This window comes from Petaurus breviceps, unplaced genomic scaffold (assembly GCF_028583685.1).
Source record: "Petaurus breviceps papuanus isolate PSGF00001 unplaced genomic scaffold, PetGlider_PUasm1.0 138, whole genome shotgun sequence".
In the NCBI taxonomy this organism is placed as follows: domain Eukaryota; kingdom Metazoa; phylum Chordata; class Mammalia; order Diprotodontia; family Petauridae; genus Petaurus; species Petaurus breviceps.
The window spans coordinates 16,193,918-16,208,142 of NW_027185694.1; the positions used below are offsets into that span (position 1 = coordinate 16,193,918).

At 40.8% G+C, this 14,225-nt stretch overlaps 1 protein-coding gene across 7 annotated transcripts in view; it reads right to left on the reverse strand.

The window, feature by feature from the left end:
• The window catches only part of ARHGAP17 (Rho GTPase activating protein 17), a 127,644-nt gene that overhangs the window by 28,469 nt on the left and 84,950 nt on the right, over positions 1–14,225 (reverse strand). For all 7 annotated transcript variants that reach the window (XM_069106254.1, XM_069106223.1, XM_069106234.1 and 4 more), the window contains exons 5-10: positions 11,687–11,798; positions 10,975–11,051; positions 9,667–9,778; positions 8,864–8,932; positions 8,594–8,675; positions 139–266 (exon numbers count right to left, since the gene is read on the reverse strand). In XM_069106254.1, the coding sequence (XP_068962355.1) occupies positions 139–266; positions 8,594–8,675; positions 8,864–8,932; positions 9,667–9,778; positions 10,975–11,051; positions 11,687–11,798 (580 nt within the window). The remainder of the gene's footprint in view (positions 1–138; positions 267–8,593; positions 8,676–8,863; positions 8,933–9,666; positions 9,779–10,974; positions 11,052–11,686; positions 11,799–14,225) is intronic.

The following is a 14,225-nucleotide window of genomic DNA, read 5'->3' on the forward strand; positions in this document are numbered from 1 at the left end:
CAAGGTCATATAACTAAAAGGACACACTTAAGATCAAATGTTAAGGACAAAGGATGTGCTCAGTCTTTGACCATGAAGAAAAAGAGATAGAGAATGAAAGGGGAGGAGGGCACAGGGGAGGGGCAGGAAGGCACATACCTCTTCCTTCATGCCAGTTTCTAAGAGCAGCATTACACAGGCTTCAATGGGCAGTGCGATGTCCCGTGCACTCCGTTTCAGGTGCTCTTCTAACGGAGTTCCAAAAGCAGGTTTTTCTGTCCATTTATCTAGAGCAGCATAACATTTTGGAAGGCAATCAATAATTCATATTTTCACAAATCCAGGTACATCCCCTACCACCAGAGATGAACTTCAGGAAATTAGTAGGATGTAGTTGGGAAAAAAAGAAAAATATGTTCTGGCTGAGGTCTTACTAATCTTTGAAAGCCCACCTTAAATGCCACTTCATTCACTAAGCTTTCTCTTAATCTGCCCTACCCAACCCTACTCCCCCGAAGACAACATTGCCTGTAGTCTCTCCCCCTCAAAAAAGAACTTTGTACTTTCAAAATGCAATTATTTTCTATTATTATCATTTGTGTCCAAGCTTCTCTTCCTAACAAGACTTCAAGTTCCTTGAACACAGGAACTCTGCTTGATCCATTTCTGAGTCTCTCTCATTGGCATGATAATGCCCCTGTTCTGTCACTCAGAACCGCCCTCCGTTCTCATTATGCACATGCTAAGGTTAAGCAGCAAGCTGGAGCTGGCCTGCCTAGTGTGGGGAAAATACAAAGAAAAGAAACATTCATTAAGTACCTACTGCATACAAGGCACCATTTTAGGTACCAGGGGAGAGCCAAAGTTTATATGGGCCATGGTCCCCTCCCCTTAGAACTTACAGTCTAGAGGGGTACATGAAACTGGTAAGTAACATGAGAAAGTTACAACACAAACGACTATTTGAGACTAGGGTGAGGAGGTGGGAGGGACCAGGATAGACTTCACAGAGGTAGCAGCGTTGGGAGTTAGAAATTCAGCAGGCAAAGATGGTGACAAAGACATTCTAGGAACAAAGAACAGACTAAGCAGAGGCACAGAGATGTGAGAATGGAATGTAAATGTGAGGCCAGATTTGGATGGAATAGTCGAGTTTAGCTGGAGCATGTCAGGTGTGGAAGGAGATGAGGCTAGAAGGGAGGAGGGGGGGATAGAATGTGGGAGGACCTCAAATGCTACCGAGAGGAGTTCGGACCTGACTCAGTAAGATACAGAGCCACAGAGGACTTCTGAGCAGAGGAAGGATGTGGTCAGACCTATACAGAAGAAAAGCGAGTCCTGCAGCATTTGAATGACGGATTAGAAGACAGAGAAAGTAGAGGAAGTGAGACCTTAAGAGGCTGTTCCAGTCATCCAAGGAGGTGGCAATAAGGGTGGCGGCAGCAATGGGAATCAAGAAGGTCTGTATGCCAGAGATGTCATGGAGATGAAATCAATGGGCCTTCATAAGTGAATGGATGTGAGTGGAGAGGGAGAGGAAAGAAAAGAATCAAAGAGGACTCTGAGGTTATGAGCATTCACTCCATGAACTGATGGGTGTGCCACAGACAGAAACGCTAGTTTAGGGGACAAGAAAAATGAGCTCTGCTTGGGACAGACCCAAGTTCAGGTGCATGTCTTTCCCCTTGATGGTAAGCTCTTTGGGGGCAGGACTGTCTGTATCTGTACCCTCAGCAACTAGCAGAGTCCTGATACACAGTGGGCATTTAATAAAAGTTTGCTGATTAACTGATGGGATGCCCAGCTGGAGCTTTAGAGAAGGCTGAGGGTACAGATCTCTAATATAGGAGAGGTCAAGTCTGAACAGACAGACTTTGGGGCAGGGGTGGGGTGGGATGGAGAATGGTCATCTGCATAGAAGTAGGCCTTCAAATTATGGAGGTGAAGGGGATTGCCAGGGAAGAAAGCAGAGACAAGTGAGGAGGGTCAAGGACAGACCCACAGGCCACAGAAACGTGAGGAAAAACCTGAGAAAGACTGGAGTCAAGATCAGAAAACCAGGGGTTCCAGTCCTGGTTCCATCCTTAACTCACTGTAACTTGGAGCACAATTTTGACCACTATAAAATAAGAGTTTGGACTAGATGATGTCTAAGGTCATTTCCAGATCTAACATTCTATAATCTTATGTTTGGGGTTGACAAATATCAGCATTTTTTCCTCTATTAAAAAACAACAACTCAGCACCAGCTTTCCAGTTAGAGGAAAGATGTGTCTCAACAAGCCTTCTATTGTGGGCAAGGAAATAATTTTATAAAACTGAAAGAAGCACCTCTCTTGGTTCTATCGCTGAGTCTCACAAAGTTGCTTATAGATTGACTGGGCTACAAGGAATCTTAGAACACATCATGTATGATGTCAGAAATAACAAAGCCTTTACAACAAAGGCTTTTGGAACCACCTAGACCTTCACTGGTGTTCTTTTCAAGAAAATGACGGCCAGCTAGTGGCTGGGGATGCTGTGGTAAAGATTCCAGGTCAAGTGTGGACTAGACTAGGTGCCTCTAAGGAATTCTCCACCTTGGAGATTCAGTGATAGAACAGATCCTTGTGTTAGATGGACTCCAAAGATGCTCCCACATCGGAAATTTTCTGACTCTCTCTAACCCATGGCTCAACTCCTTCTTTTCCAAGGGAAACAAATGAAGTCTATCTGGCAACACAAATTTTTTGAGTTGGTAAAAACTTTGCACGTTTTAAAAGTGATGTATGATGTCTATTTTAATTTACCTTCAAAATCCTGGTGGAGAGAAAATAATTCCCTAATAGAAAGACAGTTCTGATGGCTGGAGTTTTACTTCCTTCGATCCTCCCCTCAAGCTCTCCTCCTCTCTCTTCTCTTTCACAGCCAGCCTCTTAGTCTATTACCTCCTCTTCTTCACCTTCCAGTCCTCACCCCCTTGTAATCTGGCTTCCAGTTCCTTTACTTGACTCTCCAAGTCTATCAGAGATTTATTTCTTACCTGCTAAATCCAACGACCTCTTTTAGTCCTCAGCCTATTCCAACTCTCTGCAACACCTGACACCACCATTCCCCCAGTCCCTTTCCGGACACGCTGTCTATTCTCTAGTGAGATTACGCTCTTCTCTGGTTTTCCTCAGACTTTCCTGTGATTGCTCCTTTTCAGCCTCCTTCCTAGACCATATTCTTCTGCAAACTAAAGATGGCCAGCCTTCAAGGCTCTGTGCTAGGCTCCCTTCTTCTACTCTCTCCCTGTTCTCTTAGCTGTCTTGGGTCAATCATCAGTCATTAGTTGAATCTTAGTTTTCTCTCTCAGTTCAATAACCTTTGGTTAGTAGATGATTTCCTAAACTTTTCCCTTTTTTGTCTCTACATTTCCAGCACCAAGAGTAGCACAATGTGAGGCGGCTAGGTGGCGCAGTGAATAGAGCACCAGCCCTGGAGTCAGGAGGACCTGAGTTCAAATCTGGCCTCAGACACTTAAAACAAAACTAGCCATGTGACCTTGGGCAAGTCACTTAACCCCTAGTGCCCTACCTTCCCACCTCCGAAAAAAAAAAGGCAAAAAAAAAGAGTAGCACAATGCGCACAGTAGCTTACAAACTTGTGGAAGATAGAACTGTTTGGTATAAGAACTAGTTCTTGAAAGGTCCTGTTAGAAATACTTTATTCTTTAAAAAAAAAAAAAGCACATTGGGCAGCTAGGTGGCACAGTGAGTAAAGCGCCGGCCCCAGAGTCCGGAGGACGTGAGTTCGGTTCTAGCCTCAGACACTTAACACCCACACACACAAAAAAAAACTAGCCATGTAACCTGGGGCAAGTTACTTAACCCCAACTGCCTTCCAAAAGGCAAAAAATAAAAAATAAGCATGAAGCATTTAAATCCTCAGTTATGGCCTCTACAATTGGGATTGTGGTCACCTTGGTAATAAAAAAAAAATATCTGGGGGGTGGCTAGGTGGAGCAGTGAATAGAGCACTGGCCCTGGAGTCAGGAGGACCTGAGTTCAAATCATGCCTCAGACACTTAACACAAAAACTAGCCATGTGACCTCAGGCAAGTCACTTAACCCCAATTGCCCTCCAAAAAAAAAAAATAGCTGTTATCCACACAAGCTATCACCCAACTCTCTCCTATACATAGACAGCCAGTGTCCCAGTAATCCTCAGAAGAACTGAATGTATGTGAATAAAGAAAACTATCATTTCTCACCAAAGTCCAAAGCCCCAACTAAATACAAAAGATTAAATATTAACCACAGAAAAATGGGAAAACAATTGTGAAGAAGTGTGGGGAAAATGGAAAGGAAAGAAAAATAAAATGCAGGAAGGCATAGGGGATAGATACTCTTTAAAGCCCCTACCCTAATGGTGCCCTGCCCAGCTAGCCTCGGCTTTGGCTGCACACACTATCCCGGAGAAAATGCTGGGACCAGTTCCTACTGGGACATTAAACAGTAATTCACTCCTCCTCCTGCTCATCTAGGAATTATGCCTTCTTTCCAAAAGTTCTATATAGTAAGAGAATTCTATTTATCCCCATTTGGTAGATAAGGAAACTGAGGTCTAGAGAAGTTAGGTGACTTGCTTCTTCACTGCAAGGCCAGGGCTCTTTCCATGACAAGACCTTCTCTCCTTAGGCAACTCAGCCCTGGCTCCCTCCCTAGTTCTTGGAATAGCACAAAATTGAGTCTGGAAATTTTTTTTCTCCTAGGACAATCTCCAAAGGAGATGATCCAACATTTCAATAATCAAGCAGCATTTACTGGATGTCTACTATTACAAGGTACCACTGTAGGTGATGTGGGAGAAACAAAGATGAGGAAGTCCTGGTTTCTGCCCTTTAAGGAGCTGATATTTTTAGCAGAGAAGACGGGACATACAGTAAAAGATATCAATATAGGGCATATGTGGAAAGTGCCAAATGACTGTACAGACAGTAGGTAATCTTAGAATTTCTGAGGTAAAAGAGGTCATTGAAGGCTTCATTGTTCAGGGAAGGTTTCATAGAGGAGGTGGAATTTGAGCTGGGCTGTGAAGGATGGGTAAGAATTAGGGCAGCTAGGCAGCACAGTAGACAGAGTGCCAGAGTTGGAGTCAAGAAGACCTGAGTTCAAATCCAACCTCAGACACTTACTAGCTGTGTGACCCTGGGCAAACCACTTCACCCTGTTTGCCTCAATTCCTCATCTATAAAATAATCTGGAGAAAGAAATGATAAATTACTCTAGTATCTTTGGCAAGAAAACCCCAAATGGGGTCACAAAGAGTTAGACATGATTGAAACAACTGAATAATAACAAGAATCAGGATGGGAGGTAGGGTAGGAACTGTGTGATATGGGAAGGCATTAAAAAAGTAGACCATTTAATGTGTTATCAGGAAACTGATAAATGGAGACCACAAAGTGAAAGAACTTGAATGCTAGTCAAAAGATCTGATCCTGAAATACTCAGCGGGAGGTAATTGGATTCACTGTAGGGCAGTAGTAGGGGAAATTGAGAAGAAAGGTATCAGATGAGGTATTCTATAGGAAAAAGTCATCACGGCTTGGTGTTTTGGTGGAGTCTGAAAGATGAGTAAACTGACTCCAAAGTTTTAAGCCTGGGAGAGTGAGCAATACCGATGACAGAGCTGCATAAACTGAAATGAAAAACAAAATGTTTGTTTGGTTGGGGAGGAGGCATAATGGGATCAGGAGAGATAAATTCTCCTTTATATGCACTGAATTTGTGGTGACAACTAGAAATCCAGTTGGAATATAGGACTGATAACTGGGGAGACAACAGAGTTGTTGAAATCATGATTCTTGATGAGAGTTCCATTTCATGAGAGGGCACATACATATGTCACTGAATCAACAATGATTTTAATAAGTGCCTGCTATACGCCAGGCTTTGGTTTAGGCACCAGAAACAAAAAGACAAAAAATTTAAGTTCCTGCCTTAAGGAAGCTTGTATTCTACAGAAAGAATAGAGAGTCAAGGACTCAACCTTAGGAAATGCCTGCTTTTGGACAGTAAGACTGGAAATGGAGTCAGGGAATGAGAAAGTTAGAGAGTTAGGGGAGAGGCATGAAAGCAATCCCAGGAAGAGATACTTTCTGAGAAAGGGTTTACAAACCTGTGTCAATTCCTACAGAGAAGTCAAGAAGAATTAGGTTACTGGCGACCTCCAAGAAAGTAGTTTTAGTAGAGATGTGGGAAAAATAAACCCATTTGTAGTGGACTGATCTGGGGAATGAGTAAGGTTGGTGACCAAATTAAGATTTGTGGTAGAGACCACTCCTTTTGAAAGCCTAGAAATGAAAGGAAGAAGAAATAATAGGGCAATCATTTTAGAGGGCAGCAGGGTCAACTGAAGGTTTTTTTTTTCCAGGATAAGGAAAACCCAAGTATGTGTGGGGGAAGAGGGTAAGGAGCCAGGGGAGATGAAACTGGGATGTGTCAGAGAAAGAGGTGGTGACTGAGGAAACATACATGTCATTCCTATGAAGCAGTGAGATCACTGAGTTGGGTTCAACTTGGGGACGAAGTAGGAGGCCCCACTTACTACCTAACATTAGGCAAATTCCCTAACTTCTTTAGGCTTCTGTTTTCTCATCTATAAAATGTACTAGACATATCATTTTTTGTATCTGGAGCCCCCCAGCACCTAGCAAAGGGTCTCACACAAAGTAAGCCCTGAAACTCTCACTGACCGATGATCTTTAATTAGGTAATCTGAAAAAAAATCTAAAAAAAAAATCCTGAGGGATACCACAACAAAAGTGGGCCATGGAGACCAAATAGGGCCACTCCAAGTGTAGGATTTCCTAAATGCTTTTGAAGGACTCTCACCATCACTTCTGAACACACTCATGAAATACCTACCTCTTTTCTCCACCACACCCAGGACATCTACCCTACAACAATCTCCTAACTGGCCACAAGTGCTTCCTGCTAAGGTCTGTGGAGAGTACTGCTACTAGGCTTTCCTGTGTCAAACCACAAATTTATCTGATTGAATATTCTGAACAAATTAAATTCATGAGCAGCAGAGGTTACTGGTTGAAAACTTTCCTATTCCATGTTTCACTGATAGGCAGAATGGCACAGAGAAGGGTTAAGGTCAGGATCTGAGAGGCAGTTCTTGACCCTTGCGGCCATGTGACCTTGGCTAAGTCACAACCTTAAGCCTATTTCCTCATCTAGAAAATAGAGATAATGGTATTTGCCCTAGGTTGTAGTGAGAAAAAACACTTTGTAAACAAACTCTGAAGCTCTACACAAATGTCAGCTGTTCAAGTTTTTTTCCCAGTGATTTACTGATCATTACCAACACTTTTCATTGACCCTAATCCAAATGCACAAGTCATCACTGCCTACATTTTGCCTGAACCAAAGCCTGTAAACTACTCTTATAAGAGTCATTACTTTCCCAAGCTCAGTTTGCTATGTTAGTTTCTTGCTCTACCAACTTTATATGCATTAGTTCACGACACACCAACAAATTAATATACATTTCCTAGCTACCACCATCATAAAAACTCAGAAATTTCGCTCATTTAAGAACTGAGCACAAGAATCTTAGAAATCTGCTAAATCTCTGGTAGGAAGGATGAGTGACACACGTGTGCCCTGGGTCTGTGAAGATCTCACACTGTGGTCAGTCAAAAACTCCAAACTGTTCGATCTGGAAGTTTACCATTGGCTTTCTATTTTTAGAAACAAAACCCTTCAGCACAAGCCAGGAATCTATAACAACTATCCAGAATTTATTAGACAAGCTTATGTGCCCAGGTGTAGAGCTCAAGTTCAGCTTAGCTCTCCTGTTCTAACTAAGGATGAAGGATGTAAAGCAGTGCCGACTTCAATGGCCCAAAGCCACTCAGATCTGCTCTCATCTGTCTGCCTTTGCCAATCTCTCTCCTTCTTCTCTCTAACACACACACACCCACACGCATGCATACACACACCTCAAAGAAGTGATCACCTGGGTGACTTTCTACAGCCCTCCTCACTTTGGGGTATGATACTCAGTCCTCCAAGATCAGGGAGCAAATATGTGATGTTCTTGGGAAAGAAGTTCTGCATAAAGGCAGAAACAGGGTAGAGAAGAAAAGGTTCTGATCTGGACCTCAGCAGGAGGCTGAGCCCTTACCAGCTGCACCAATGTACGACAGCAATTTTCACAACACTCAAAAAAAATTCCCAGATAACTTTTTGAGAAATGATGATCTGGAAGTTTCATTTCTGGGGTTAAATACGCAGCAACTCAACTATTAGATTCTGGAAAGGATAATGCGATCACACAGCCTTCACCTATCTCAAGGAGGGGACAGAATAACATTGCTACTCCAAAAAAAAAACACAAAAACTTTGACTAGGTTTCAGAAAGACAACATTGGTTTGTTAGTATGGTAAATCTACTTCTGTAAGGAATTAGAGTATGCAGCAGCAAGAGATGAAAGTATGCTGGGGAACAGCACTTCCCAGAACCAAAGAGGGCATTACTGTTAGGAACTGCATGCAGAGGAGGCAAGGTGAAGAAGAAGACTGCAGAGGGGACAAAGGCAGAGAGAGGGGTCAGGCGAGAACACGAGTTACATTACCTTGATGGGCCTGGATTTCAGGGAGGGCCTTTTCTAAGACAGCTAAGGCTTTTCTATGGTAATCTGCTTGGGCTTCTAATAACTGGGAACAGAACCCACATTCAAAAACAAAGGCAATGTTAGCGTTGATGAACAGACCACAACATGGTTGAGCAAAAGAAATGCGATCTTTGTTTTCAATGGACAAAACATGGTACAGGTATTCAAACAAAACAAAGACAGCTCATTTTTGTAAAACTGCACATTTCACAGGAGAAGAAACACACCTACCGTAACAAAGTATCTGGCATACTCCCCTTCTTTAGCCATAAAGTTATACATGTCTGCAGCAAGTTGATCCTGGATTAAGTAGAAGGGGAGACGAAAGAATCTGTGATAAAGGTTACAAAAATAATTTGTGCCCAATATTTTAATTGCTGAGAATACATTCTGAAAATGCTACTGAAAACAAAAAAGGAAACTATTACATTCAAGGATTTTCATTGTAGCAATTTATGTGAAGGCAAAAAGCTGGCAGCAAGCTAAATGTACTGTAAGAGGGAAACTGTTATTAAACCGTGGAAAGTTAATGCACCAGGGACAGCTAGGTGACACAGTGAATAGAACACCGGCCCTGGAGTCAGGAGTTCAAATCTGGCCTCAGACACTTGACACTTCCTAGCTGTGTGACCTTGGGCAAGTCACTTAACCCCACTTGCCTTGCCTTCCCCCCCCTCAAAAAAAAGAAAAGAAAGTTAATGCAACAGAATATTACAGTGCAATTATAACTGAAAAAAAAATATGAAGAACATCCAGAAATCTGGAAAGACCTTTATAAAATAATGCAAAACAAAAAGTCCTAGAAGAATGGAGTACCATCTAACAGTGAGCATATGAGGAAATGTAAATGAGAATTAATAGACAAGGAATCTTGTCAGGGGCATAAAGGAAGTGACTAATGTGGTGCTATGATACTTCTTGCATTGAAATCAACTTAAATGTGAATATTTATCAGGAAAACCTAGTCCTCTGCACTAACATTCAATGTTAAATTTTTAACAAAACAGACTGTTGCTGTCATTAAGCTAACATACCTTGCATTGTTCCACTTTGTTCCCAGCCTCATCCATCTCTTCTTTTAAAGAGTCTATCTTTGATGGAAGCCCCTGGAAGTTGGTTCCTGAAGACTTATGAGCCTGGTTAAACCTGCAAATCAAAGATGGCTGAATCAAGGGTGACCTTGTAAACCCAAGCTTATAAAACGATGGCTCATTCTGACAAACTTCTCACTGACCACCTCCCCCACTGTGACACGTAGTGTGACACCCTGAAAAGGCTTTACTCCTCGATTCCAAAAATGTGGAATATCTGAGAAAAGGCTGAGAAACGTGGGGAATGGCACAAATAAATACCCCCAAGGATAGCCAACTTTGAGGTCAAATTTGTTTTCTCCTAGCAGACTATTTTCTTCCCAGATAACCTCTAAAAACAACTCCTTTCTCTAAACTACAGGAATTACTGAAAGACTGCCAAAGTTCCTGATCAGGAACAACTAAGTGTTCCATTTGATCTTACTCCACTTTCTACCACAATCAGCCCCTCATTTACAAATTCATGCTCCCCATAATATACAGTTTAGGAATCCTTATCATGCTAGAACTTCAAGTTGCTGGCTTTCAGACACTTTTCTGGGAAAAGGACACATCACTGGTGTATCAGTTCTTTAGATGCTCACCTACTTTCTGTATCAGAGCATTCTGGCCCCCATAACTAAAGTACAAAAGTTCCACCATAATACTTCCTTGTTGGATAACAACTGAAATACTGTATTCACTGCTGAGTACCACGTTTTAGGAAGGCCACTGAAAAGGTGGAATGTGTCCAGAGGATGGTAACTAATGGAATATGAAATTATGTCACATAAGGAATGGCTGAAAGCATAGAGAAGATGCTTAAGGCATAACAAATCTTCAAATCCTTAAAGGATGGTCAAGGGGAAAAGACTTAGTCTGCCTGACTCCAGAAAATAGAGCAATGGTTGGAAAAGGAGGGAGATCTGAATTCAATGAGAAGTAAAACCTTAACTAGAACAGTTTGAAAGTAGAACGGGAGGCTTTGAAAAGTAGTCTCCACCATGGGAAATCATCAGATAGAAACAGCCTCCTCTTCTCCTCATCTAGCCCCTTTGAATCTCTTCTAACCAAATGGCTAGGGGACTAGCTAACTAAGCCTTTTTGAACCGTGTCGAAATTGAAAAGCCACATGTTCCAAGTGATATCATGAAGGCTTCGTCTATAAAGTGAAATATGAGTTTTGGGACAGAGCACTGCTGTAAGAGTGATCTAAGTGACTAGCTGCTAGAAACTTGAGGGAATAGTACATGAGCAACCTCCTAGGTTTACCTAGCTCTGACAGAATCCCAGTCTAATACCAACTTAGAAAGCTGTTTCCTTTGTTTCTGAATGTTTGGGATATCCACCTGGAATAAAGAAAAAATGAAATGTTATAAAATTCTGGTTTAAAAAAAAAAGACACCTTAAGATATTGAACAGAGGAACACTTTAAACTTCTAATAAAGTCTTCTAATGCCTCAACTAAAGAGCAGAGAAGGGCCTTGGACTCTTGAAGGCTGTACCAGTGAAGCAAAGGTTCCAACAGTCCCTACCCAGCAGGAAAGTCTTTTAAGTATAGGTCTGGCAATGGGCTGCGTCTCCCCTCCAAACACTAGCCTCGGGAAAGCTACATATTACTATGAAGTTTGCTTGTATGATGAGGGATTTTTTTTCTTCAGCAAATCATCTACTGAGGCATGAAGGGATTTTCAAATGGTTAGGTAGAACTAATATCCACATTGGTGAAATTTCAGTTTGCTAAAGCATTAAGCTACAAGCCAATCTGAAAGAAAAGTTTGTGTGTGTGTGTGTGTGTGTGTGTGTGTATGTGTGTGATATGTATCTATATCTACAGACACACATACAATGACAAAACAGACTTGTTCACCCACTTTCAGACATTCATGGTGAAGTTCATTAGCCTTTCCCCCTCCTCAAAAAAATAAAACTTGTTTCATCATTAAACTTTATTTCTTTGATAGCATAATACAAAATAACTTACCTCTGCAATATTATTCAGTGGTTCCATGATCTCTTTTTCAACAAAAACTTCATGTTGAGAGAGTTCTTGAGCCAAAAGATTCTGGGCCTCTCCACAAGATTCCAGCATTTTCCTTTAAAAGCAAAATCCTCAAGTAAACAAAAGCCATTAAGAAACTAAGTGCCACTAATAAGTTACACAGATGAATATCACTGTTAACAACATGCTCCATAAAACAAAATACAAAGACTGCAATGTAAATGAAAAGAACAAATATAAAAGGAAACCCACTGCTATCTAACTTTAACCAAATCTGGCTCCAAAGAAAAGAAAATGCATCTTTTCTTCTCTTCAGAAGTGGGTGACTATGGGTGTGGAGCACTACATATACTGTTATCAGACTGAGCAGATGTATTGATTAGTTTTGTTAAATTGCTCCCTGCAATCTTCTGACTTCAAATTCACTTTGCATTTCCTTGTAACATGCTGCTCCCTCAATTCTATGAAGAACTTAACAAGATTTTCTAAATCCAGGGTTTAACATGTACCATGATATGCCGTGACTTTCATGAAAATATGGGCACAGAAAAAAATAAAAGTAAAAAAACTGGAAACTATGATTCAGGACAAAGAAATAAGATCAGAAGCTTACGGAGAATCAAAAGCCATATTTTACACACACACACACACACACACACACACAATTTCTTTAAGAAGGTAGTTGGAAGATCAGACATGGTGAATACTAAATATTTAAAATGGTATTTATATCTTAACATGTAAGAAGCAATGTGTTACTAATGATATCTACAGCTATTAGTATGGTTACAGCAAAGGTCTACATTAACATCAAGCTAAAAGAAAGAAGGTAAGACATTGCATGCAATGATAATAGCTCAAACCTAACCCAAACAAGCTGCTGACCCTGAAAATGAGCAAAAGTAACTTCTGACTCATTGCTAACATTTCTTAGAGAAGCTTAACTTACTCAAAACAAGTACCCCAATGAGGAAGTAAAAAAATAAGTCCAAACCACTTTGGCCAGTAAACATAATCTCCTTGTTAAGCAAAGAAATACAGTGGTCAAAAGCAACAACAATTTAGGGTACAAGCTCATTTGCTAAACATTACAAAAGATGATGATAGAAAATTACATGTAATATCATTTCTCAAAAAAAAAAAATGAAAAGCAGTGGAAGTGAGAGCAGATGACTTGGTATGAGACCCAGCCAATAAACTAGATCATCCTAAAAGTACTGATAAATGAAACTGGAAAAACAAAGAGAAGTGAAACTGAAGAGAATGAACAATTCTCATCACAGATAGCAGCTGAACTACCACATTTGGACCTAATACTGCTGTAGTCCATTTAATACATAAGGAAGCCGAAATCATACAAGAAAATGAAATTCAGAAAAACAGCTGGACCATCTCTTCCTCTTGGTAGCTACAGTTGCTGAGTATTTCACACAGGTGGTTTTGCCTTTTTTTTGGTGACATTTTTCTTTGTGATAAGGGATGGTTCTTGGGAAGAAACAGAAGATACTGCACCAGAGGTAACAAAATGTTAAAGGCAAGAATCTATGTTAAAGACACTTCAAAGAGGTTATGTTAAAAGAATAAAAAAAAATCATGAACAGTTTTATAACAACAACCACAAAAGAGACTACACAAATCAGTAATGGCCAACCCGTATTTCTAAGCTCTACAAAAATATTTGTGGTGATGACATAATATATATATATATATATATACACAAATTAAGGCTATATTTGACAAAAATATGATTGGGCTGGCTTTTGCAACCTATTGACTTTAGTAGTCCATATCTTCATAGTTATATAACTTACTGAGAGGTGGCAGAGAATAAAGACCTATATGCTTACTGATTTTGCCTTTCTGTCATCCCTAGTATTTAGTTGGAGTGCTGGCATATATCACATACTCAATAAATGCTTCTTAACTTGACTTAGAATGCAATAACATGTGTGTGTGTCTGTATGTATGTATGTACGTACGTATATATGTGTATGTATAAACACACACACAAACACAAATTTGTTGGAGCAAAATGACACCTTAAAGCAAGGTGTCTGCCATGCATCTGAAGATCAAGCAAGATTTCATGAGAGGTGCAACCAGAGAAGTAACTTTGTTCAATGACTGATGTTAAATGAGGCATAAAAGAGGAAAACAAACATTTGCCGAAGGTGTTCACCATTTTCCCGGACATGCCTATGGAAGAAGAATTCTCTCTAGATGGTGAGGCTCTCCAGATGCTACCATCTGTGGGCAACATTGGGCTGACTGGACCAAAGCCTCTAGATGCCTCCCAGTCTCCTTGCTGAGTAGCTTTGAAAACGCAGATGTATACTGTTCAGCCAGGAAGCAAATAGTGTAAGGAAATATAATCCCATTTGGACTGAGAATGATGAAAAAGCTACTGCAGAAGAAATAGATGATGAACAGGGGGCACCTAGGAAATACGTCCAAAGGAGAGGAAAAATAGGAATGGAAAAGGAAAAATAAATTGGAGGGTGGTGAGAGAGGAAAAGGTGGT